Consider the following 27,059-nt stretch of genomic DNA (forward strand, 5'->3'; position numbering starts at 1 on the left):
GTCCAGGTGAATTCAAAATGTATTAGAACATCTATATATTAAAACAAAACAAACAGGTTCGGTACAGCTAGATGAACTGCATCAGATGGATGTGTGCAAGTCCTTTGTGCTGTGGTAAAATATACAGCTCATATGAGAATAACAAATAATGTTTCGCCTTTACATTCTGTAACAAACAAAGCAATGACATCCCAAAACTCATCTGTTCTCTCTCTGTTATTTATTTATTTTACCCTTTTAACATTTTGGTCCTGACAGAATACACTGCCATTTGTTTCCTCCTACACATGAAAAGTCATCAGCTGCTTCTTTTCATTTGACAGAAAAACACTGCCACAGTACAGTGTGACCAACACAAAGCCTTCAACAAATGTACTTGGTTTTCCCTAAAAATTAAGTACCAAACCATGTGTTAGCATTCAATCTTATCGAGACCAATGACCTGCATGTTTTTGTCTGTTACATTTGATAGCTTGTCAGATGATCCCACATTGTTTATTGGTTTAAGTGTCTGGCGTAAAACACATTTTGAATCAATCAATATGTTTTGAACATTTTCAATTAATAAGTGCATAATTCTGTATAAGTCATAGCAAAATAACCATGGTAACAATCTTCAATAGATATGAAAGATCGCTGGTGTTCTTGAAAGTAAAGTGTTCAGTACCCAGCAAAATGCCAGAAGCCCAAAATAAATCGCTAAAAGCCTTTACGAGGTCAAAGTGACCAAAGGTAAGCATGACAAGGCCCCTTTCTGCCAGTAGGTCTCATTTACAGTGATACTGGCAGAAGTAAATTCTTCTGCTAACATGCTGAGGAGAGAGCTGATATGCAGCCTTCTCTGAGTCCTGTAAAGAAATCCCACTTGGGGAGTAGGAGCATTGTTCACTTAGCTCTGCATATTATGATTCAAATGCAGAAGAATGGGGAGAAAAAGAAAGCATTGTATATCAGTGTCAATGCGGTAATCAAAATAATGACAGTAATAATGAATGGGTGCAACAAAAAATTTCATTGACTTATTGACACATATAATTTTGTGTTATTTTTCGTTAATAAGTTGTTTGTGCTTTCCTCTATTGTATACTGCTGTATTATTTCAATTATCTACACAATGTCATGTTTTTGATAATTGAGTTACATGACTGGGTATCTAATTGATAAGATTCTTTGACAGACAGTCACATTTAAAATATGACTATTTTTGCAAATATAATTAAGGTATTTACACCATGACTCTAAAGTGAATGTCAGTTAACAGAAAAGCAACACTGGAGTAATTACAATATAAAAACATAAGAATATGTCGGTACACTTAATTCCACTACTAGTTGATTTTGAGCTGCGTATCTCACAATGTTGGCTAAATGATCTGAGTCTTCTTAATCTGCTGCTCCAGTTTTCCTTTCTTGTTACCTGCCTGTAAATAAACTTCTGTTCTCTCTCTATCTATCTCATTTTTTTCCATTAGGCTCCCATTAGCTGTAGCCTTAGTGATTATTATAAATGCTTTGTAGTTGTTTTTGTTTACCTTTCACTGTCATGGCAACTGGCTGCTCACATTCAGTTTAGTCATCATGCTAATGGCTGATATCACCACCTGACTATTCACCTGCATCGTACCAGCATATATTAGATATAGAGCAACTCACGTCCTTTGTGTCAACTTATAAAGTATATAAGCAGACAGAAGAAACAGAGCATTTCGTCTGTCTGCTTGTACGTTTCCTGAAGTGACTTATAGTTATGTGTTGCTTGCCAGTTGGAATTGTTTTGTTTGTTTATCTCTTGGATTTGTTTGTTTGCTCTGACTGCCTGCCTGCTGCCGACTGTATGCATGCCAGACTACAGGGTTAAGCTGCCTTTTACCACATCTGCTCTGCCTCAGGTGTCTGCTTTTCTGTGTCCGAGTTCCAGCACACACAGTTTGCTTGCTGGGGAAAAACAAAACTAGAATCCTAAAACCCTTATCTTAACTCCTTAGAGGTGTACAGTTTATGTTCACCCTGCAGTAAACACACATGCAGTATGGAATGCACAACATGATTTTCCTCGTCCAATATCTTATTCTGTAGTGGGGCTTAAATGCAGTAGTGAGTGTCGCACTACAGTGAAGCTCATGGACTCGGCAAAATTAAAATACACGAGTGCTGGTTTATCATGAATATCTATGATTATTTCATTAAATTCCAAATATGATTTTTGATACCTCGCAGGCTGATCATTAGGCCAAAGGAGGGCTTCAGGGGCATCCAAAAATTTAGATAATTATTGTGTATAACTTGATATTCCTCACTGCTAGTAGCAGTAGAAGGTCAAAAAGGTTACTAAAATAAGTCAATAATCATTCTCCATATTAAATTTGAAAGCGTCCTCGCTGCCAGTGGCAGAGATTTACACTACACTATGTGTGTTATGGAGAGGGAGAAAAAGACAACATTATAGACACTCAAAAAAACCGTGATTATTTTGTAATACATTTTTTGAGTAATTGCCCCACAAAGCTCAGAAGTAAGTGGACAAACTTCATTGTTTTTAATCCTCGAGTCATTGACAGGCGACAGGTTCCTATTTTGTGCCAAGTCTTTATTGTGGCCACCTTTTGTTGCTGTTTGTATATGGATATGACAGCCTTACATTTTGTCAGCAGTAACAAAAAAGCATCTTGTTGTAAGCGCTCTGAAACATCACGCCATCTTTACACATTGAAAATTATTTGCCTCTTTCCTTGAGTACTTTTCACTTGGCTAGACCTTACTGTGGCTTTTATCTGCTTAATTTGACATGAAATAAGAGGAAGCAGCTTTTGTTCATTAGGCAATTACCCAACTACTTTAGAATCTGAAAATAGGGCCCTATGAATAAAAATAGCTAATTTCTAAACAAAATTCATGTGATAATTTTGTTAATCACGTTAAATGAAAACCGATAGTCTGCACTCTAATCACATCTTGATTCTTTCACTTCATATCCACTGTGGTGGTATACAGAGGGAAAAAACAAACTGCGTCAATGTCAAAATACTCTAACGGTATGTTTATTTTACTGTAGATATCCAATAGTTACAGAATATATATTTTATGCACGCCTCCGTTTTCATGAAGTGTCCACGGGCACACAAATTCTGAGAGCGTGGGAGGACAAGAAATGAGACATCAATGGCAGAAATGCCTTTTTGACTGATATGTGAAATCTTTCAGAGATGTATCAATCATTAGTTAAATTGCCTCAGCTCTTCACTCTCTCTTACTTCACTTAGTTCCTTGTACATATTCAAGTTTTCTCTCTTCTCCTAGTAAGGTTTGTTTTGCAGTATCGTGTCAACACACAGACCCAATTTACAATTAGCTCACTGTCAACAAGGAATTTTAAACAGATTAAATAATACTCTAAGCTGTTGCATGGGTCTGTTGCTTACAAACTCCATTTTTGTGAATTTAAACTTCTTTTGTCAACAACAAATGTTTTTGTGTCCCCATGTGAGCATATAAATTGACAGGAAACGGTATCAACTCCTTATTGACAGAGAAGTTCTTTATATTCGATTTCACTGACTATTTATTTAGTTTTTATTTTTTTTGGAAAGCATACTTTCTGTCTGTGAAGCCAGCTTCTAATATGGCACTGATACAGCAGAACTATATCTTGGAGTTCTTATGCAACATTAGATGAATATGCATTGTTTGTATCCGGCTAACTGAAAAGATAAAAACAATAGGTTAATATTTTAATCTACAGCATGCAGTCACATGAAAAAGGGGCTAAATACTAAAAGCTCAGTTGAAAAACGAAAAATAATAATAGCCATAGTGTGTGCACAATGCTCTTCATCACTTTAATGGCTTTAAATGTCACTCAGTTTTTTGTGGTGATAATCAATCTTTTTTTCTTCCATTGCGAGCTTTCAGCGCGTGGGCTTTATTGTTCTGATTTTTGTTCATTTTTCGGTTCTAGAACATGATTTTCTCTTTTGTTGGATGAATGTTCATCTTTTGTACCTTATCAGTCGTGGAAAGGGGGCACTGAAATTGAAAGGCATTGAAATTGAAAACCACAAATCACGGTTGAGGGGGTGGGGAGTTTAATGCAGGCCATGTGAAAACAACAAAGACTAAACTAATGACATAATACGTTTCAGTGCTCAACAACAACATGCAACTCGACAGTTATCTCTACAGTACGCTGCTCGACTGACAACTGTAACCAGTTATTGTTGGAAACAAACAAAACAATAAGATGCTATACTATGTGGGATAATGGCTATTATGATAACATGCTCCACAAATCTAGCATATCGCTTGTATTAGATGTTTTCAAACTGCTGCTTGGGCTAAATAACCACACTGCATCTTAGTAACATTTTGATGGGTTTAATGTAAGTATAATAAATCCTTGCATCTTCATCTCCATGTTTGATTTTAGTATTTGTGGGTTTCCAGTCAGCAAACAGATCTGTGTAAATTGGACCCAGGAGTTCTGTGAGCTGTCAGATCTACTAAGATTTTCATATCATATCATGTAATTTGAATCAAAATGAAAGAGTGCATAAAAACAGTGATGTGTAGTGAAGTCAGTTTCCAGCAAAAGTAAACACTTTTTGATGCTTTACTCGTTAAATGTTCTGCCAAGGTCTAATAAATGCCCTGCACTTACCATCCGCAACAAAATGCTCTGGCACATGGAGGGTGACCTTAACAGTGAGGGGGCAGGAATCCTGCGTAGCATAGACAATGGCAATGACACATGTGCTGATAGTAATCAGTGTCAAGGTGACCTTATTTAGAGGACTGTGTGGATGGCCTAAAGGGAGAGAAAGAGAAAAAAGTAAAGGTAGACAGTTTAACAGTGGCCCTTTTGTTTTTATTAGAGTCTTAAACAGGTGACAGGACCATAATACACACAGCCACACAAACGTTTAACAAAATCATCTCGTTTTGCACTGTCCTTTGCTGAAAAGCCCTCCTCAAAGCCTTGAGAATGCAATTCATTGTACTGCTGATTTATGAATCCAACCCTGTTTCAAGTTTGGCCTGTGTAGATATGACTTGGGTTAACACTGCTTCTGCACACCCCAGAATCATTTGCCAGTATGATATATGATCTTATTGCTACTGACAGGGTTATAGATTGGTTGTTTTGGTTGCCCTTTGGCTCTGCCAGGGATCTTATTTCCAAGCTAAGGTATAGGAAATGAAATTAGCCGCTTAACCTCTGTCTACAGATATTTATCATGGGAGAGAAGTTGGCATGTTAAACGGAAGCTTACTGGGATGTGTGTAGGATAAGGTGATGATAGAGTAGCTTTGGAAACACTGCTCTAATGCGTTGAACAACCTGAAAATAACTCTTGTACTTTCTTAAACCAGTCACAAGAAAACATCACGTAATATTTCAGAATCTGCAGGCTTCAGAACTGCGTGAATAGCTTCTAGGAAGGGAGCTTCCCAGTGTGTATCCTGCGCTCTGCAGGTTTGTTGCAAAAGTCAATAGAAATGGTACAACTGCTCATGGAAGTCTGTTCTCTGCAGTAGAACTCATCACACTGTTTTGTTCAAATAAATAAATAAATGAATACATTTGTTTATATATTTATTAATTTCAATGCCCAATAGCTTCCACAATGGGAATCGACTAATGCTCTGTGTGCTAGTTAGAGGTATGTTACTACATCATTTAGTACCACTGAAAAACACAGCCGTGTACAATTGTTCTGTGAATGCCAATTTCAGCTTTCCCCATATAACGTTTGACTGATCACATTCGCAGTGTTCAAATGGTCAAACAGACTGAAATAAAACAAAGCAATATCATAGAAAAGAAAGTTTCACCAGTATTCCCCTGTGGAAAGGCACTTTAATCTTGACAGAAGCTCGGAGGTAGTGAAATGCAGCTCAAGGCCAAACAAGGAGACAAAGTTAGGGTAATGGATTGACCCACACCGACTTGCACGTCTTACTCACTGTGATGGCTTTGTGAAGGGATAGAAACAATGGTTGTCTACAGAAATAGTGGCTGAGCAGCTAATGTCAGTGGGGTGCGGGTGGTGTCACTGGGCTTGTGAAGGGTTCCCTCAATTACTATAAAAGCTTACTGAGTAGACAAAAGCATGCGCACTCACGATGGCAAACACTTACATTATGGTCACAAACCAAGCATCCTTTCTGTGCTCAAACACACGCATAAAGTCACATGTAAATTTTAACTGAATGCACAAATACAAGGAGTGCACTAAACTCTTTATGTTTACTCTCATTCGCCTCCCCTCTGTCCATCATCTAATGAAAGAGCTACCTTTTTATACAGGCTGTAACTTTAACACAGGTCATGGCCATGGATTTTATTTTCCTCCAAGCTGTAAGGCCACAAAGACTTGATAATAAAATCTGTCAGACCAAGATGTCAGTTAAAGTAAAGACACCTGTTCTAGGGCATTTACACTCACAGGCAATTAACCATTTTCAGAACAGTTGTGGTTAATTGCACGTTCACACTGGACCATTCTGTGTTTAAATGTATGTAAACAGGAAATGTAATGGTAGGAAATGAAGTGACAGAAGGCTACAGAGCCAATTACAGGGGTAGGTTCATTCAATTCGTTCAATTCATTCTTGTCCTTCATTCCGAAAAACGTTGCAATTATCTAAGACCATATGCACATGCTTGATATCTGAAATCTACCCAGCTGCTGTCTCCAATGTACAGAAAAATAGAGACATTTAATTGGAGAATCCGCTTTTAGATGAATTATATATCCGCAGTTCTATAGAGTTAAGAAGTTTTGTTTGTTTTCAAATCGTACATTTCCTCTCTTTTATACTTCTAATAGAAATCGCAATTGGAAAAGCAACTAAATTGCTTTTCTAATTGCTTTTAGATCCTATTCCCACACCAGAGGGCTTACAACCAAATTAATAAGATTATAAAGTGGTGTGTGATTTATTGTCCTCTTGACCTAGTGTTGTTTAGGTGAACTGCAGACACAGGGTTTAAAAACATCATGATTTTCATCATTTTTGTCAGCTACTTTATAGATATACACAGACTATGTAATTCATATACACACAAATCCAAACTCTTCACTATCACATATCACTATGGGAGAGGAAGTTGAAAATCATGCATTCAAGTTATGTGACTCAGCTTAGGTCATCACAAAACTCCCATTGACATCAGCTCATATGTCTGCTTTGAATGTCATTGAGCTGTGGAACAGCACTCCCAGCCCCACTGGGAACATACATGACCCCTTCCTACTTCCAGCTATGCTGACAATTCCGGAAATGACTAGCCTCATTTGACTCAGCTTTAATGTTCTCTCCCATCATTCCCTCTTATATTCAAATGGGATAAGGCTGGCGTTCATTTGTTTTTGTATTATACTCCCTTTTGACTTTAATGTCTTCTCAGCAGCGCGCAGTGGCTAAGAGGGTCTCTTGCTGAGTAAGTTAATGTGTAAAAAATGTACGACATTTATTATAATACACCTGAGTTTCTTCCCACCTTTGCTGCGCCTTCGTCCTCTGTGCTGCTCTGTGTAAAACTTCATTTGGTTGTCATCTTCAGGCTCTGATCCCGATTCCCCTTGAGGACCAAACACACCTCCAGCCTCTGGTGGTGAAATGTAAAGACAAACAAAGGCAAAAATAAATCTAATTAGAATCATAATTCAGTTGATTGTTTGTTTTTCAGATATAGAAAATATAATGCAGTCGGGGTACAAGCAGTTATTCAACCTTTGGGTGTTGTGTATATAGAGCAGGACATAATATATTTTTACAATATGGACACAACAGTACACAGATTTTTAACTAATCAAATTTCCACTTCTTACCACCTTTGCTGCCACTCGTGGTTTGATCTGTTGGTGAGTTGTCAAGTGTTAAAAAGACTTTGGAGCTCAATTTTCTAATCATATTAGGTAAAGTGTGTGCATATTTGCATGTCTGACTCTGAGTTAGAGTGACAGCAAGAGCAGGGCTGTGAGTTAAGAGGCTTTGTTTATTACTGCTTTGGCACTGCAACATCAAAATACACACACGCACACGCACGCACGCACGCACGCACACGCGCACACGCACACACACACACACACACACACACACACACACACACACACACACACACACACACACACGAGGGCTGACACACAGTGATAACAGTCAGGGATTTGCAAAGTGTAAAACCACTGAAGGATAACATAACATAAAATATCTGTAAATGGCTTCAAACTACAGTCTCAAACCAGATTAAAAAATGTCCAGTAGACGGTTTATGTTAAATATCTTTATTATTGTACCACGCACATTCTTTCATGTATCATTTAGGTTTAGTCATAAAAACGATCTTATGCTAATAAGATCCAGATTTCCTCATGGTTATACATATGTTTTGCTTGTATTACCCAGAGGATCACAGTGATTACACTTCCTAATCTCCTGGAGTAGAAAAAGAATAAAGGACAGAGTGAAAATCAATGCTTGTGATGACCATAAATACACATCTAAGAAAAAACGTTTCACTCGATGACTACGAGTTAAAACAAAGACAAAGAACAAAATTAGGATAAGTGCATTATGTCAATACACTTATTTTTATGATACATGAGGACAGCTGATAATGACACAATGACAAAAGCATTTACTTTTCTGCAAGAGACAAAAGCTTTATCCCCACAGGAATATGACTTTTAAGTCATATTCAAGCATTCATAATTGTTTCATTCCTGGTATATCATTAAGAAAATGCAGTGCAACGTGGATGAAGGGGGTACTTAGAGTAAAATAGTTCTTGGCCAGCATATGGTGACAAATTGATCATTTCGCATAAATCAAGTCAAATGACAGCTCGCTTGTACGTCCCTTACAAAAGTGACCGCAAAATATATATACAAAATTAATTGGATGCATTCCAGTCACAATTTAAGTGTCAGTGTATAAAGTACAAAAGCTTGGTTATTCTGAAAAATTGATGGCTAAGGAAATTGATCAGGGGCTTGGATGCTCTCAATTTAGGGATGTCACATTGTGTTAAGACTAAGCTGGAGGACGGTAAGTTTTTTTTTTCAGAGAGTAAAGTAAGCAAAAGCGAGCAAAAATAAGTAAGATAATAAACTAACACTATTATGAAGATATGGTGAACTCTTCATAGTGAAAAACAAAGTAGACACCACCCACCACAGGCAAATAAAGAGAAAAAAAATAGGCGCAGGAGCAACTCATAAGAAAGTATACAGATCTAACACTGTTTATCATCTTGAAATCTAGTATTTTTTATAGATGTCATTAAGTCCTTATTACAATAAGGTAGATTAAAAAACATCCTTTCTTCCTTGTTCATTGGACACAGTCAGAATTTCAAGGCAAGTGCTGAGCAATGTCAGGTGAAATAGACTCCTTCATTCACTTCATTAACATTATGTTACAGCTCATGAACATTTTCGTGCATCATAAAAGATTTAGACATGATTAAAAGGTCTATCAAGTCTGTGTAGAAAGCATACACTGAAAACTGTAATCATTCTTTTGGTCTCATGCACTTAAACAAGTCTAGAGTTGAGTTGGAATTCGAGTATAAGTCTGGTGCTGTTTGGAGGGTGAAGCCAGGGCAATGTGCTGTAAAATTGGTTCTGGATTTATGCATAGTCTTAGAACATGCCCAAAAAGGTGGTAGAGGAAGAAAAGACAGGGAGTGTACTGTATTTCAGGTAGGTCTTTTCTGTTACACCTAATGAGGAACAAGTGTAATTTATTGAAAAGTAGTAACACATACTGTCTCTATGCAATATTTATGCATATTATTTAAAACCTGTGTATGTCTCCTGGGCCTTAGGTTAAAGCAAGTCAAATTTTAATATATAATCTCTTCTGTTAGTGCATTTATTAAATGCATGAATCTTTTTGCCCACTACACTAATTACATTTTAATATGACTTGGTTTCCATTTGAAATTTATTGGAGATGCAAATAAAAGATTAGAGACCTTGTTCCAGTGATAAAGGAGAATCTTTAAAGATGTGTTCCAGTCACAACCAAATTTTAAAAATGCATCTGACTCATGACTAGAAATGTTGATGTGTCATTGTGGTGGATGTAATGCCTTTAAAGGTAAGTTTTAACACAGTGATGTCCTGTTTATTAGTATTAAATTTATTAATACTAATCAAACACTGGTGTTACTTGCATAAGTTCTTCAATCTAAATGCATTGTAGGCTCAAGTCGTAAAGTACAAGTTTCTACAGTAGAACCATTGTCGCCATGTTTTTTTCTAACGTATTTAAGTATATCAACTTACCACAAGTCATAGTCTTTGAAGAAATGAGGATAATGTAGTGGTGTGGATTGAATGCATTATAAAAACAGGTGCAGAATAAAAGAGAGTCTGTGTTTTAATTTTGCCCCTCTACTTATCTTTGTCCTATCCACCCTCACAATTTTAAGGTGAGTGTTTCTTCTTTCTTTTTCCACGTGGAGTTCAATGTAAAGACCGTCTTGAGGTAATATGCTGAGCATAGCAGGACAGCGGCTTCCTGCCCTGCTTTGCTTAAATCATTGCTCCTTTTTATAGGTGGTACCATAATGTCCCATCTTTGAGCTCTCTGGGGTCATAAAATGCGTGCCTTCTTGGTTGAATGGTTAAAAAGGGCAATATATATTAGAAAGGTGAAGAAAGTGCTGGCCTTTCAGAAGATACGGAAAACATTCCCGGTTATTGTTTTTTTTTTTTTTTTTCCTATCAGGACATAGCCTGGGCTCTGCAATGCCCTATACCGTTATTGCTATGAAAGCTGCTTTGGCACTTTGTCATTTATGTCCCATTAAATGAGTCATTCAGTGAAGGCAAACAGAGTCAAAAATGTCTCAGTGTCCTTTAGTTAGAAAGAAAGTTCAGATTATGTAAAGGTGCTTCAGGTCTCCACTAATCTCCTGCTGTTCCCATCTCAACTTTGAATGCCACTTGAAGTAATCACTAGAAGAATGAATGTGCTTCCTGCAGTTTTCAGATTTGATTTGGACGTTGAGTAACTTTGAAAAAAGGAAAAAAGTGCTTCTTCATAAAAATATCAATTGCCTCACACTGTGAAATCTATCAAATTGACTGTTTGATTAATAATGGACCCTTTACAGAACCAGTTTGCACCATACTGGTTCAGAATCTTTACTTGTAATTTCTGTCAGATTGGGATGGGACTTGGAGTTTCAAATTATCCTCTATTAGTGTTCCCTATAGTAGATCTGACTTAGCAATGTTCATTAATGGCAAAAAAAAAAAGATTAGGACTGCAATTTCACTGTTATTCATGTGAGGTTTATACAGTTTTTTGAAACTGGGAGAAATACACACAACTGTGATGAAAAACAGATAGAAAGAAGCAAAATCAGTGGATAAAAGGAAATACTGGTTACAAAGGGACTGTCACTAAAATGTAAACGAATAATCAAGAGACAGGGATTTTCACACTGCATTAGCAGCTCAGTGAACATCAAAATGAATTTCAAGTTTAATAACTGCACAGTCACAACTCTCTGAACTCTCTGAACTCTCTTTGTTTGGTATTATAAAGTGGTCAGATAGTGCTTTCATTTATTGCCCTTTTAACCCGACCCTTTGTGAAGTATAATTCCTTTGCACCTTTTGTCTGCTATCAGTGGAATTTTAAAAGAAAGCGGAGCAGGTTCTGTTTGCCCGTCAAAACCTTCTTCATTATTTCATAAATACAAACTGTTAAGAGGTTCAGACATGCATACATTTTATTGAGCTTAGTATTTAAAGTGAAATATCAATTTTTCCCTCAGTTAATATGGATTTTCATGGTTTAAACTGAAATAGCTATTCATACCATTAAGGATGCAGTGACATTGCACTGATCGCAAAAAGGTGTGCTGACAGGCAAAGTACGTGTGCAATCCAAATGACAGTTAAATAGTGCTTCCAGGCTAAGGCACAGATTTGATAAATAACACACACAACAATATGTCTGAAACAAGGTGCACAAGTCTTTGAAAATCTGGCCCTTGGCATTTTCTATTTCACTGCTTCTCCTCCTTTTCCACTACACTTCTTCTTTTGTCAGTTCACTTTTTCCTGTTTTCATCTTGCTTTTCTCTCCCTCAGCGGTAATGCCTTCAAAATCAAGTCCCATAAAAACGTCAGCACCCGGCACTGTAACTAAACTCCAGCATGACTGTACAACAAATTTCAATTACTCGGGTAGACCAATCTTACTTTTACCACCCATTTCACAGTCCCCAAGTCCATTACATAATTTCCGACGCCTCTCTTTGTCACATCCTCAGTTGGCATGATCTGTTTTCCCTCCATCTGTTTTGCTATAAAAAAAAAAGAGCACACAAATAGCACACTAATTTTACTCTCAACAAGACGTTTTTTTGGCCAATTTTTTATGTATTAAGGTCAAGTTTAAAAAGTTTTATTGTCACAGGCACAGTAAAACTAAACACATCAGTTCCCATTTAAATTACTGGACAATTAAATTATTATTTTAGCAGTTGCCCTTCACAGAAAGCTTATAAAAATTTTAACTTCTAAATTTTCTAATAAAAAAGAAACAACAAAGGTCCAAGAAATTTATAAAAGCACAAGTAATACATGTGCATACAAAGAAATTAGTTAAAGACGCCAGATATAACTGAATTGTACCTGTGCCTTGTGCAAGTTTACAAACAGATCTTTGCAAATTAGTGCCATCCATCTACTTATCCATTCATCCATCTGATTGTCTGTCCATCTGTCCTGCCAGAGTTCAACACCCACCATGAGTGAGTATGACTTACTGCCGCAATGAACCAAGCTAATGTTACAGTTCTACAGGAACCAAATGGCCCATAACTTCTGGCCAGACACCCCGTACTTCAAAGCACCTTCCACAGAATAACCCGAGGGACATGGATTGCATCCCTTATCCAACTATACAAAACACAAACTGGATGTGCAAGTCCCACATACCCTCAAATACTGTATCCTTGAGAAGATGAAGAGCTGGTCCAGTGTTCAACAACCAGGACAAAAACTCCCTACTGAATCCGAGGTTAAACTAATGGTTGAACTCTCCTCTCCAGTACCCTGCCATAGACATTCCCAGAATGGCCGAGGAATGTGATCCCCCAGTCCCCACCCTCCAATCCCCTTAACTCTTAAACAGGGAAACCACAACCCTAATCGCTATCCAGAGATACCACACCAGTGTCCATGCTATGTTGCAGCAATGTGTCAGTCAGGACAGCCAGAACCTTAGGCAATTTTCATGCACCCCAGGGGCCTTGACACTGAGCATGTGTTTACTATATCAGTGACATGACCCCCAGAGCGAGGCAAGTCGTCATCCTTGTCCTTGTTCCATGGTGTCACTAAACTCCTACGTTTTTGCATTAGCCACTGCCAGAGCTAAACAACATTTGGGCTGCCGGTACTTCTCAGCATCTCAAGAGTCCCACAGGTTCATAAAGGGAGCCTGAGAGCTCTCTTCACCTCTGGTGTCCACCATCTGGTTACAGAAATACATGCATGACAGGTAAAACAGATAGAACATAGAAAATGGTCCAGTTGGACTCAATGTGCCAAGTCTTCCTTGGAACGTAATCAAAGCTCTGTTTGAGGGGGAATTTAAGATTTTGTGGATCAGTGCTGCCTAACTATATGCTTGGGTACACCAGGTCTGTCCAGCATCTTTACCTGCCACTTTATCCAACTCAGCACCAGGTGGTGATCAGTTCACAGCTCGGCACCTCTCTTATCAATGTTTCCCGAGCTTGTTCCTGCACACCCGCAAGCCATCCACTCATCTAAGTCTACGTATTTAGAGTCAGCTGTGCACTTTTGTGCTAGCTCATGAATCATTCTGCTGGATCATTGTTTACTGTGCTTCTGTGTCCTCCTTAGTGTCTTGTTCAAGGACTAGTCATCCTGTCTGTGAAAACTACCTGCTTTACCTCATGGAACTTTCAGTTCACAGCCAGATAAGATTAGTCATGTCAACACAAACACCTGCTCCTCGCTGGTAAATTGCTCTGTCTTGATTCTCACCTGCCCTCCCACTCTCCATCACAAAAACCCACGTTCAATCGGATTGCAGCCTGCTTTGAATTTGACTTGTTCTGTTTCAATCCGCTTTTTTAGTCTGGAAAATTCTCATCCATGACAGAAACACCCTTCGACAATGGTATGAGTTTTCACATTGCATAGTTTCTACACTCGAGGGCATTCTGCAGCTCCCTTCTTGGCAACATGTGTTTGGAACGCCAGAAACAGAACTATCAGCTGATCCAAGCTGGGCCAGGGCTGATGGTAAATGAGTAATCCACAACTTCTTGTGACAAAAAAACAAGGTTATTTTTAAACTGCACTGTCATATCATTTTAGCAAAGACTCGGGACGTAACTTCACATGACAAATGTTGGGAAGGCTGTTTATATTTTATATGTCTAAAAGTCAGATTTTTAAATCACCAAATATCAGTATCAAACATTCATTTTCCCTTTTTTTCAAGACTTTGAAAGAATACAATACTTTCTTTTTCAAAGTATTATTCCTTATCGTTTCTTCAGAAAGACACACACACACTAATACATATATATATCTTTAGGTAAGTGCGTAGGAAATTTAATAAAAATGTGTGAGATTAAGAGAGTTGAAACAGTGATTCGTTTTCATTAAAATGTTAATTTATACATGATAATAAGAAAAATATATTCCTGGCAGAGAAAGTTTACAGAAAAAGGTCAGGCAGAGAATAAAAATAAGACTAGTAGATAAACAAAGAAAAGAAAGAAACAGTAGCCATAAACAAAACAACTGTGAGAGAAAAAGAAAGTTAGGTACCACATTTATACGCTGAAGTGAGGTGATTTGGTGTTAAGAAGGTTTAAAGGGAAAAGGGAGAATAAGGGAGACAGTGTGATTAGCAAAGAGCACACTCACATGTGCGCGCGTGCACAGTGGTTTTATAGAGAACAGACAGTCCTGGAGTGAGAATGATTAGTGAGATGAGCAGATACTGGAAAGCAGGGAGGTGAGGTGATGAGTTCAATCTGAACAGTAAAAGCTAATAATCTTCTTCAAGGGACGATGGCACATCACACCCTGGAAGAATGCTACGATACACTAAACAATACAAGAGAATAAAAGACTTCCACACTAGCAAAAATAGTGACACATTTCTGCTTCTGGAAATGAAAGTGAAAGATTAAGGAAGCAATAAGACTGAACTAAACTGCAGTACTCCTGACATTACCAGGATTCTTTACTTACAGACTTTTTCAGTGTCCTTTGCATTTGGTTAACCTTTGGCACAAGCACCAGGTAAAGAAAACTATTTTTCCAATTTGCAGTAATACACTTTTTGAGGGAATGGTATTTAGGACCTCTCCACCCTACAGTATATCTTGCATTTGAGAAAAGTCTGAAGTAGGACTACACATAACAAAGACACCTAACCCCACACAAAACTGCACCAAACAACCGTACCAGGAAACCTCCCCAACCTTCCATGTGCCTGGGATGTCTCAGAGGGAGGACCTCAAAGACCACCAAATGACCACAGTGAAACCTCCATGCATCCAGTGTGACAAAATACCCATTAAGCGGACCATAAAAACCCAATTAGAATAACAAGACCTACAGTGCATTAATTTAGATCTTCAACTGGCAGTTGTAATAGCTACTTAATTACTAAAAGAGTCTATGCGGTTATGTCAAAAAAATCTACAGTTAAGTAGAAGAAGACCATCATTTGTGGGCGGAGTCTGATTTTCTAGAGTGCTTGAACTAATAGTGGATGAAAGCAATGAAACTTTTATCATGAGAAGACAACAGAGCCTAAATGCTAGGCAAATAACTAGATGTACTACACTAGGGGTTGGCAACCTTTATTATCAAAGAACTATTTCTGAGGAATTTTTCAGGAAAGAAAAAATAAAATTGCATGCAGCTGAAAAAACAAGTAAAATGAAACAAAAACCCCATTTGATTATTATAATGTAGGTGATATAGCTGATTAAGTTTAAATTAACATATCAGCATTACTAATAGGTGTAAATAATTAAAAAACACATGTGACTACTCAGCAGGGGACTATATTTATGTTTATTTGATACTTAGACTTTGCCTTTTGATTGCAATAATACAGTGTGTTGCTGTAATTATGAATAATAGAAGTAAAATAATTAATTTTGAATTTTTTTTTCAGACAAAATGGAACAACTATGGAATGAAATGGAAGCAAGGAAAACATATCTATTAGGTCTACAAGCAATGCGTTTGTGCAGTTGAATCAAATTAAAAGTATGCTTCTTTGTAGGGCTGGGCCATATTATACCGTTCACGGTAATACCGGTATAATGTTAGGCAACGATAGGAAAATGAAATATCGCGATAGAATGGGAGTAAAACGCGCATGCGCAGTGCCTTTGTTTTCATACGCACATGGCCGATTGTTGAGTGAAACAAATGAACCAGAATTGGTTTGTAAAAATGGTGCAACTTCAGTGATGTGGAACTGGTTTGGCGTTTGTCCGTCAGATACATGACAAAGCACATTTTTTTTGCAGAACATGCAAGCGGCCGTCGTTATTGTCGTATTTGTCGGACTAAGATGCTCTTAAATCTGGGAGTAATCTGGGTCCTAAACTCCGTACCTTCAGGTCAAACGAACACTGCAGCATCACTGAGAGTTTAAAAACTGTCTAAATTCTTTCATCTTTAATAAAACGATCAGCATTGCTGCTTTACCAGGTGTAACTATGAAGTTTAACTTCCAGGCATCCATGAAAACAAAATTTATTACATTTAACGGAGTTAGAAGTTAGCAGGAAGCTAGCGGAAGTTAGCTCGCTAGTTTGTGACTCTCATTTAAGTTCAGCTATAGTTCCTCCACTCCCTCCATTAGTCTCTCCAAATGTTCGGTCTCACGCTCCCTCCTCTCCTCCAGCTGTTTGGATATATCTCTATGGCACATCTAGTGTATGTTACTAACTTCCAGAACTATTGGGAGGCTCTATGATCTGCCATTGCTGTAAAAGACAAAAAGATTCATTGGAGTGAATGGAGATGACATGACTGTTCAATTCAGCGGTTCAGATGGTGGTACTAACAAAAAGACTAGAGGCCAAACTGGAGACAGCAGAGTTAAGGATGTTAAGATTTTCACTGGGAGTGACCAGAATGCACAAGATTAGAAATTAATATATTAGAAGGAAAGCGCAACTTGAGTAGTTTGGAGAAAAAGTTAGGGAGGCAAGGTTGAAATGGTCTGAACTCATGCAGATGAGGGTTAGTGTGGGTATATCGGACAAAGGTTGTTGGATATGGAGGTGCCAGGGAGGAGGAAAACAGGAAGATCACAGAGAAGATTTATGTGTGCAGACAGTTGGTGTGACAGATGAGGATGCTGTCAATAGGGTGAGATAGACAAAGATGATTTGCTGTTGCAAACCCAAAAGGAGTTGTTGTTGCTTCCGGAAAGAAGAGGAAAAATAGGTAAAGGATTTACTGGGTCTGTCTGGTCATAAACTACAAGAAAGCTACGACAGTGCAAAGAAAGCTGAAGAGAACAGTGTATGGAATCTAACTCATTAGCTGAGTAGCCAAACAATGACTTTAAAATATTCTTCCACTTGAAAATTTTCGTCAACATAGATGCATGTACCTGCTCTATATGTTTACAGGGTAGCTTTAAAATGTAATAACAGTATACTATATCATGTAGCAATCCTAACTGACAATATAAGGTTAAGTGTTGCTTTTCTAGAATACCGTTATACAGACACAGATCAATAAAGACAGTCCTTCACTCTTTCAATGTGAGGGAGCACCAGTTGTGAGAGAAGTGACCTTTAATAGGTCAGGGTACACTTGTCAGTGTTAGTTTAAAAGCAAAATAAAAGAAGAAGTGAGAGGGGAATAAACAGATGTCAGCACTGTAGCTGATTTACAATAGCTAGGATGAATGGTGACAGGTGTGTAAACAAATACTCTAATTTATACTTTGCAATCGTATGATGCATTTGGCTTCAGTTAGATTCCCGTGACTTTGGGAGCAAGACAAATTGACCTGACTTACTGCTTATGTGTGTACTGTAAAGTACACACTGCACTTTTCTGTAGGTAGGATAAGATATTGATGCTCTGTGCACAAGAAGTGTGCCTGTGAGTAAGCTGAGCTGACAGAAGAACCAGTCCCCACATAGCTCAACAACTGGCAATCACATTAAAACACAGCTGTATTCAGCAGTTAGACTGTGTAAGACCAGCAAACTAAATATTTTCAGCTCAAACTCAATATAAACTGGCATCCACATTCATACAAAAGGGAAAGTATGTAAATCTGCCATTTATAATGCAAAAGGCAAACGCAAATGTAAGAAGTTGCAGTCATTTGATTTAGTTTCACAAGAAAAGACTTAAAGAAACATGTATGCAAGAGGATAAAAACATTATAGTTTATAGCAATTATAGAAATCCCTTGCAAGTTTGATATAGGTTGCATTCATTTAAAAAAACTGACCGTTCTTCATTGTTTAAGGATCAGGAAGAAAGGCCTGAGGTGTTCCATCCAGCTACACAGCACCAAGCAAAAGAGATTCAGTTATATAAATTAGAAAATCAGAGAGATAGGAGGGAATCCAGATGGTACAATCTATGATTTAAACTGTTTGGTTTCGGTCCCAGTCTGTCTATTTTTAAGGAGAAACTGTATGTTGGTAAAGGATGCCCACAGGTAAAGTGATGGTGGGATGATGCTTCTCTCATTCATTTTTCTTGTATCTCTCATTCTCCCACTGTTCTGTTAGCACATTCAAAATATTCCCAATCAATACTGCTCCACTCTGCTGCTGGTGGTTGTACCTCTAAGAACTGCACAAACACACACACACACGCAATCCAATTACACACACAAAAAAAAACCCAGGCCTGCTGATAAGTTATTACAGAGGGCATTGCATTATAAGTGCCACTGACACATTTTACAGCCTAAATTTATGAGTTGCTACCTGATAAAATGGAGAGAAAGGACTTGAACGGGCGGGAGGCTTAACAATGTACCACTTGGCTCTTGCACACAAACGGTTCAGTGTTTGTGCACTCATCTCTATATATTTTTTAATTGTATCTAACCAGCATCAAGAGCATACCAGCCAATTTAAAGCTAATAAACAAACGGTAATTTGTAAGGAGACCAGTCAGGGAATTTAGAGGTGTTATTATGGAAAAGGTGAGATGGGATTTGAGCTGGGGCTGTGGGCTGAGTAATTTTAGATGAAGGCCCTTGGCAGCTTGCTGTATTCCGATTCCTCATCTGTTACTGGCAACACAGTGCAGAGCACAGCCATTAAGGTTAAAACATTATTGGCTTGCCACTGTAGCTATCCTAGGATACCCCTTGTTGTCTTTATAATCATCCCTGATAGAATTAACACTTTTATAATAAGTTAAAACTTAGCATACAGCTGATCCAGAATCCAGTGCTCTTAGTTGGTAACCTGGATATAAAGCACAGTTTTATACTTCTGTAAGGTAAGGGCAATTTTATTCAGATTTTTTAAATTAGAAATTGAAAACATATGTCATTTGCTTTAGGTAAACATATTCATGTAAACTTCCATGAAAGCGCTTATTTAGCAGCAAAATAGCCCCAAAAGTCCCAGACTGCTGGAATAAGGCTGAGATCTGAACGCTCACCAATCCATGACTAATGTTTTGGGGTTTTTTTCTATCCAGGTATTCTTTTGCTGCAATGGCAGTGTGTTTATTACCTGCTGTAGGAAAAAAAAAAGCCATAACCAATGAGACACTTTCCAGATGATATTATAGATCCAAAAAGAGCTTGAGCAGAGCTTCCACCGTGTTATTCAGATGGCTGTAGATACATACTGTTGTATTTTTCCTCAAGACATACTTTATACATAGTGATGACAATTTAAAATAAAAACTTCAGTCAGCTTTTCTCCATTTCCCTTCTTTAAGAATGGGTCTTGACTGCCATTCTTCAAATGAGACCATTTATGATGAGGCTTCAGCAAACAGTATATGGATCAACCGATGGGCCAGATCCAAGTCCTGTGTCAGATCTTCACCGTATTTTTGTCCTATTTCTTAATGATATGACTTTTAGATGCTGCTCATCTGCTGTAGATAGTAGATTCACATTTCTCTGAAAACAGTCAGGCACCGGGCACCTAAAATGAAAGACTTCCAGAAAGCGGAGAGACCCTCTGCTCAAGGTCACTTTAAAAAAATGTGTTTCCTTGGAAGTAAAAATACAAGGAAAATATAAAGAAAGGAGGGGTGGCTCAAGACATTTGCACAGTATTTTATATGTTTGTGATTTTGCTGATCTCTTCAAGCAATTTAGCTACTTTAGTTATATTTAGTTACGTAAAAAAACAACAACAAAAAAACTTCCTTTATGACTCACAATAAGTAATAGTAATGCATCTTCAATAAGAGTAATGCATCTTCTTTTTTTTCTTTTTTTTTCTTTTTTTTTGTCCCGTTTGGATCTTTAGCCATCAGAATTGTTGTCTTAAGGCCAAGAAAGATGCCAAGCGGATTTATTTTACCAAGTGGATCATCGTGGCCTTGCCATATTGGTCCATTTGATTGACCTTTATTATAATTATGAATTTATTTTATTTTCGGTTGCTACAAACGGGACAGACATGACTGGGGGATAGGACAGGAAGAAAGAATGAAAGAAAGAGAGGGAGAGAAAGAAAACCAAAGGGGAGAAGAGACGGTGAGAAAGGGGGGAAGAAGGAAAAAAAACAAAACAGCTGGATCACCTGTATGGAGAAAAAAAAAAACAGAAGAGAAAGCAAACAACAAAGAGCAACATCATAAAAAAACAGCACCATCACAATAAACTAGCTAGCAGTAGATAACAGTAGATACTAAATATTAAACGATATTGTGCAGCACGCAAGATAGACAGCGTACAATGTGCTTTGAGGCAGCAGCCAAGAAAGGTGTAGTCCGCGTCTGTGAACACCCGTGTGTACACCTGTGTGCACACCTGTGTGCATACCTGTGTGGATCAGCATGCTTGTATTCCAAAGGTTTCTCCATGTAACGATCTGCTAGGGAGTGTGGGGAGCCATAGCCCCGTCCACCAGGGTATGAAGCAGGTATGGAGGAGATCCAGGCCCCAGATATCCAGAGGCCCCAGAGTACAAGGACCCGAGGGGGGGGGGGGGACCGTGCCACCCTCCTGGGAAGAGCTGAGTAGAGCCCCAAACGAAAGGTTACCCCGCAGCTACGGAGCAGAGGCCAGAGGGGGTTGCAGTGGCGTGCCCGCGGGTTCTGCCGGCAGCCAGCTGTGCCAGAGAGGACCGAGCTTCAGGCCCAGAGGCCAGAGGGCATCCCACCCCCCGGAAGGAGCCCAGCCGGGCCACAGGCGCCCAGCCCCGCCAATCGGCCACCAGGAGTGAGCCGGTACATACAGGAGTAATGCATCTTCAATAATTTCATGATGTGGCCTGATGACATACCGATTTAAAGCAATCCTAAAATAAGCAGGCGAGTAAGAAAGTGAAGCTGTTTAGAGGTGGGAAGTAACAAAGTTACTGATATGAAACAGTTACTGCTATGTAACAAATTCTACTTATGTACAGTAACAAATACTTTTTACTGTACATAAGTAGAATTTCAGATTTGTACTTTAGTATTTATTTTTCTGTCAACTTTGAATTTAACTGCACACATTTTAAGACAAATATCTCCACTACTCCTGATATTTTGAAAATAGGCTTGTTACTTTAGGTTTAATGCATGTGAATTGAGTTGGATTTTTTTTTCATGTCACTGTGCACCTCAAACTGGTTTGAACCTAAATGAGTGGAACAATAACAATAACAATCCTATTGGTGTATCCATTATTGGTGCTTATCACACAGAGCAAACTGAAATAGGCAAAAAATATAATTTAAGCGTCATTTATAGCACTACACTCAGGGCTTAATGATGAACTGTGGCCAGTGTTTGGTTGGTTGCAACACTTTCGTCAAAGCAACAGAAGGGGAATGAGCAAAAAGGAAGTAGCATTTTTAAAGTGGCAGGTGATTTCAAATGTAGCATTTCTAACTACTCAACAAATCACAGACACACAAACTGTTTCTGCGCAGTTTGTCATACAGTGTTTCAGCTAACTAGAGGTACACGGTTGCTTTATTTCCCAGGGAGAGAAAAGAATGAGTGATAACCACTCAGGGATGTAGGAAGGAGATGACAGGAGAGGAAAAAGAGAGATTATTTTTAGACAGTCATTTTAGAATAGACATTTAGAGTTGACTGTGGTGAAGTTAACAGTGATGTTGATCACTGTACGTGGACTGGTGGTGAATGGCTGTGGTGTTCAAGGTCAATGTTAGGTTCCATCAAAGGGAGCAGACAATTACATTTAAGCTAACAGTGCTGATTACATTCACTCACTGAATTCTACCTACATACTAGCTTTATGGTGTCAGTGGCTTGGAAATCAGCCATGGTAGCTCATGTAAAAGTAGCTTATATCTTACTGAATTAAGTTTGCTAAATCCACAAAGAAAAATGAATCTCAGTGAGGCAGCAGCAAAGGTCATCTGCAGCTTCTACATGAAGCTCATACTGAAGCTTAAAATCACAACCATAGAAATTCTTTTTTTGTAGAAATGACTGATTTTTTTAAAGTGACTCTTTTCCCCACATTACTACAGTACAGTGGTCCCTCGCTATAACGGGGTTCACCTTTTGCGGTCTTGCTGTTTTTTGTGTGCAATTTTGCATGTTCTTTTTTGTTTGTTTTGGTTTTACGTACATACATACAGCGGATTGTGTTCTGCATCCTGATTGGCTGTAGACCATTGTCAATCAATCTCACGCCGTGTCTCCTATACGGTACAGAGCACGTTCAGCTTGTCAAATTTACCTAAATCTTCAATCGCTAGCAGTGTGACTCTGAAGTGCTGTACTGTATGTTTGTAAGTTTTCTCCTCAACTATCACAACAATGTCAACGAAATGTTTTATACCGTCAAAGGCAACCGCCTCTCTCTGAGAAAAGTGTGTAAAGTGTGTAGTGAGGGGTTTCACAGCCTTAAAACATCTATAATAATTACAAAAAAATAAAGTTGGCTACTTCGCGGATTTCACCTATTACAGGTTATTTTTAGAACGTAACTCCTGCAATAAACGACCACTGTACAACCAACCTGTCAAATCACACTTTTGACCCTTGACTATTAATATTCCTGGGTAGGTGTGGAGGTAAAGTCACTCATGTAGGCAAAAGCAAATAGAAGAACTTTTCTTCATGTTATTTTATATTCCATTTGTTTTTCTCTGCTTCCGTTCTACATAACAGATGTTTAAGCTGTGTGAATTAATTAGAATTAGAATTTTGAAATAAAGCCTATTGATATGACAGCGGCGGTTCTGTTGGCAGTGTACAAAAAATAGCTCCTGGAAGAGTTGTTACTTTTACACCAATTCCATTTCAGAACTGGTGCTTCTTCACTTTCACTTGAGTAAAGACGTTGACCCATTTAGAGTATTTTTTAACACAAGTATCAGAACTTCAACTTGAGTGCAGAATGTCTTATACTATTACCACCTCTGCCTGTGGTTTCAACACCTATGATCTCCATTTGTGTAATTTTATTTGGTTCTCCACCTTCACTTTAACAAGACAGAGCACCCCAAAATTATACAAGTTACTTTCACAGTCAGCAATAGAAAGCTACTGGTCAATTGAGCATGGCGGTTTTTGTTACTACTTTTTATGCACGTGAGGTTTATTTTTTGTGGAGTCTATAAATTATACATAACCTTGATTTGCTAAAGAATATGAACAAAGTCTCTTACGTGTTTTTTCTTTTCTCTCAACAATAAAATACCAGCATAGATAATAAAAAAAAATGCTCACATCCAAAAACAACCTGCAACCTGAATATTGATGCTGCTGCTGTAGGCAACATCAAAGAATATCCCCAGACTCTTTGACTCAAACTATCAAAGACTGTGGTTAGTACTAAGTAGTGGTACTGACAGATTATAGCAAAAGGTGGGCTATGAAAACAATACTTTAGAATTTGCTATGAGTAAACTTAACAGCTTGATCTTTGGCTGCCTTTATTTAGTTAGAAAATGCATTTGAAAATAGACAGGGGCAGTAGTAAATATGTGAACAACATTTCAGGACCTACATCACACCCACAACCCACAAGGGCACATTCCTTAAAGAGAAAGGTCGCTCAGGTTATCGCTTCAGCTCAGGTTTTACCTTGTTTTCTTAACCAACCAGGCAGCCACTGGTAAATGTGGATAAACACATTCAGAACAATATATACAGTCAAATCAGTGATCTTCAACGGATCATTCAGTAACGATATCAATTAACACTTTGCTAAATAAACTCTTAAAATTGCTTCTAAGCTGAATGACATTGTTGTACTCTCCACTGAACTTTATGTTTCTAATAAATACAGCAAAGTACAACAGACTTTCACTACAAGCATTTATTTTTAGGCAACAAACCAAATTACTAAAATTAACCCATTAAACCAGTATCTAACAACAAAGTCAAGAGACATTCAGCTTAACAAATATCATTAGTTTCTCTTTATGGTAAGTAACTCTGAAGCTTAAAACGAGGCAGCAAGGCATCTGAACCAAGTTAGGGCCTGAGTTGTAAACAGCAGAACAAACAAAGACAGGGTCTTTGCTGATCATCAACTATAAGTCTGAACTTCATTTAATCTATCATCTTACCCCAGCAAAGATATTTTGTAGCAAATTTCTAAAATTTCTAAAATAACTCTCTTTTTCTAATTACTTTGATGATTCTGATCAATATATTGGACATTAATCTGAAATAATATCCTACATTTGCACAGCCCTTTAAAAAAGGGCCTGAAAAGCTTACTAATAACTTTTCAGAAACAACAAAGGACATAAAAAATATTTGAAAACTTAATGAGTAATACATTTTAATAGACAGTGTTTAAACGACCACCTACAGTATGAATAGAGGATAACTTAGAGAAAAAGGAAGTTGGACAGTTGTGTTGACAGAAAACTGTGTGATATAGGTGGTCTCTTGCTGGGTCTTTCACACAGAAAACACAGAGTGTTTTGACTTGGCAGTAGATCAGCTGTATGGTTTGCTGTAGAGATATCCTAGGGGCTGCACACCCACAGCTGTAATCACTGTGTTTTGTCTGCACTGAAGATTGAAGACTACTGAAAGTGGAGCTGAGCACAGAATGAACTCAAGAACCACGGAACACAAACTCTCTGTCTTTCTCCTTATGACACACACACGCACACACACGCACGCGCGCAGGCAACAGCAGAGAACTACTTTCATGTGCTACTTCAAAGCATCAATTAAACAGAAGAAAGCCTAGATAATAACCATAAGGTTATCCTCTTTGTAATGAGCCAAAGTATTCGTTGTGACACATCAAAACACCACACCGCTTCTAGCCAGCACATGGAAATGCATTAACACCACAGTGGGGAATAGAATGTGCCGCGGTGCATGCAAATAAGGGAGGAAGTGTTTAAGGACAAATCTTAATATTTGACGAAACCACAATGCGTTGTGACTTCAAAATGTTTTCAGAATGCTGTCTACATCAGAGCAATGAAGTTTACATACACCAGTTCTAGTTCTTACAAACAAAAGTGTCACCCTGTAGACCTACATACAGGCTTTGAAAAGAGTACTAAGGAATGCCTGAGATGCTATTCTCATATATATATTTCTTGAAATAAAGATGGCTTGTGCCTTTTTTTGTTGTTGGTTTATTTATTTTTGCTATTTTGAGCACTACAGCACGTGTCCACTAGTTCCATCATGTTCAAGAGAAGACTTCAAACCTGGTGAACTGTCTGTTAAAGCAATAAAGTTCACCTGTCTCTTTATACCTTTGGAAGAACTTTTCCTTTGGTGGGGTTGCCCTTCAATTAATTGGGGCTGCAAAGGTCCTTTTAAAGAGGTGCCTAGATGAGTTCACCAAATGGTGGCACAACACTGGTAAAAGACAAACAAACAAACAGCTCAGTGTCTATCAGTGTGTTTGGAGACACCAAGTATCTCCAGAGCTCCTCTTTTCCAAGCTACTGAAAAAAGAGCATGCATGGTTAGCATGTCTACTCTTCCTTTTAGACCCGCTATGTACATCATGTCTTGTATTCAGAGAGAGATGCATGAAGAGGAACGTGCAATACATATCAAGGGTTTGTTTATGTATAAATGGGCTCTTTTATCAGAATGGCTTCCAAAATGGAGCGTGGCTTTCCATGTGTCACCTTGTTTTGCTGTGCGTTATTTGCAACTGCCGCGATTCATTAAACGTGTCTGCGTAAGGCATCTGACTCTGTTCATTCTGCATGAGTTGACCCGGTCACACAAGATTTCCTTCACAATACACACCAGAAGTCTCTCTTTGGAGGAAAGGGTAGCAGCTCGCAGCACTTCAATTCCAGGTCATTAGATCCAGTGTTTGTAAGGCATATCCAGCATATCTTAGTAGTACAATGGCTAGTGCATGCAATAAATTTTCTCAGGTGAAAAAAAAGAGATCATTTGGGTGTATCAGATAATTAACCTTTCTTCATAGCAACACTTCTTCAAACTCAGAAGTCTTAATAGCTTGCACAATGCAAGCATTGAGGTCATTGTGTGTAATACTATTGTTGACTTGTATCTGTGTGAAACATGGTGAAGAAAACAGGAGTTTGGCAAAGATGCTCTTAGACAGATTTAAAGTACAAGATAGATCAATTTACTATCTGCAAAAGGCTCCACTTACCATATAATATTCTAAAAAAAAAAGACAATTTAGATAGCTGCAAGCTAAACACATGTTTTGCTGATCATAATTTTCTGCCATCACCACAAGAGCAAGTAACATTTAAATTAAAGAGAAGAAAAAAAAATTATCCAGATCAAAGTTTTGGATGCAATTACATTTGCCTGAAATCTGACTAAAACGATGATGGTTTGAGCAATCAGAGTGCAGTTTGCATCATATAACTGCTTTCATTGTGCAGAACTGTATTCTTTT

The 27,059-nt window shown here is 38.1% G+C and overlaps 1 protein-coding gene across 1 annotated transcript in view; it reads right to left on the reverse strand.

The window, feature by feature from the left end:
* astn2 (astrotactin 2) overlaps positions 1–27,059 on the reverse strand; it is a 295,633-nt gene that overhangs the window by 154,556 nt on the left and 114,018 nt on the right. The window contains exons 5-6 of the mRNA XM_085463840.1: positions 7,501–7,608; positions 4,654–4,800 (exon numbers count right to left, since the gene is read on the reverse strand). Coding sequence (XP_085319966.1) covers positions 4,654–4,800; positions 7,501–7,608 — 255 coding nt within the window. The remainder of the gene's footprint in view (positions 1–4,653; positions 4,801–7,500; positions 7,609–27,059) is intronic.

This window comes from Copadichromis virginalis, linkage group LG7 (assembly GCF_057382275.1).
Source record: "Copadichromis virginalis isolate Kocher_CV1m ecotype Utaka linkage group LG7, C_Virginalis_male_GT1.1, whole genome shotgun sequence".
NCBI classification, from domain to species: Eukaryota; Metazoa; Chordata; class Actinopteri; order Cichliformes; family Cichlidae; genus Copadichromis; species Copadichromis virginalis.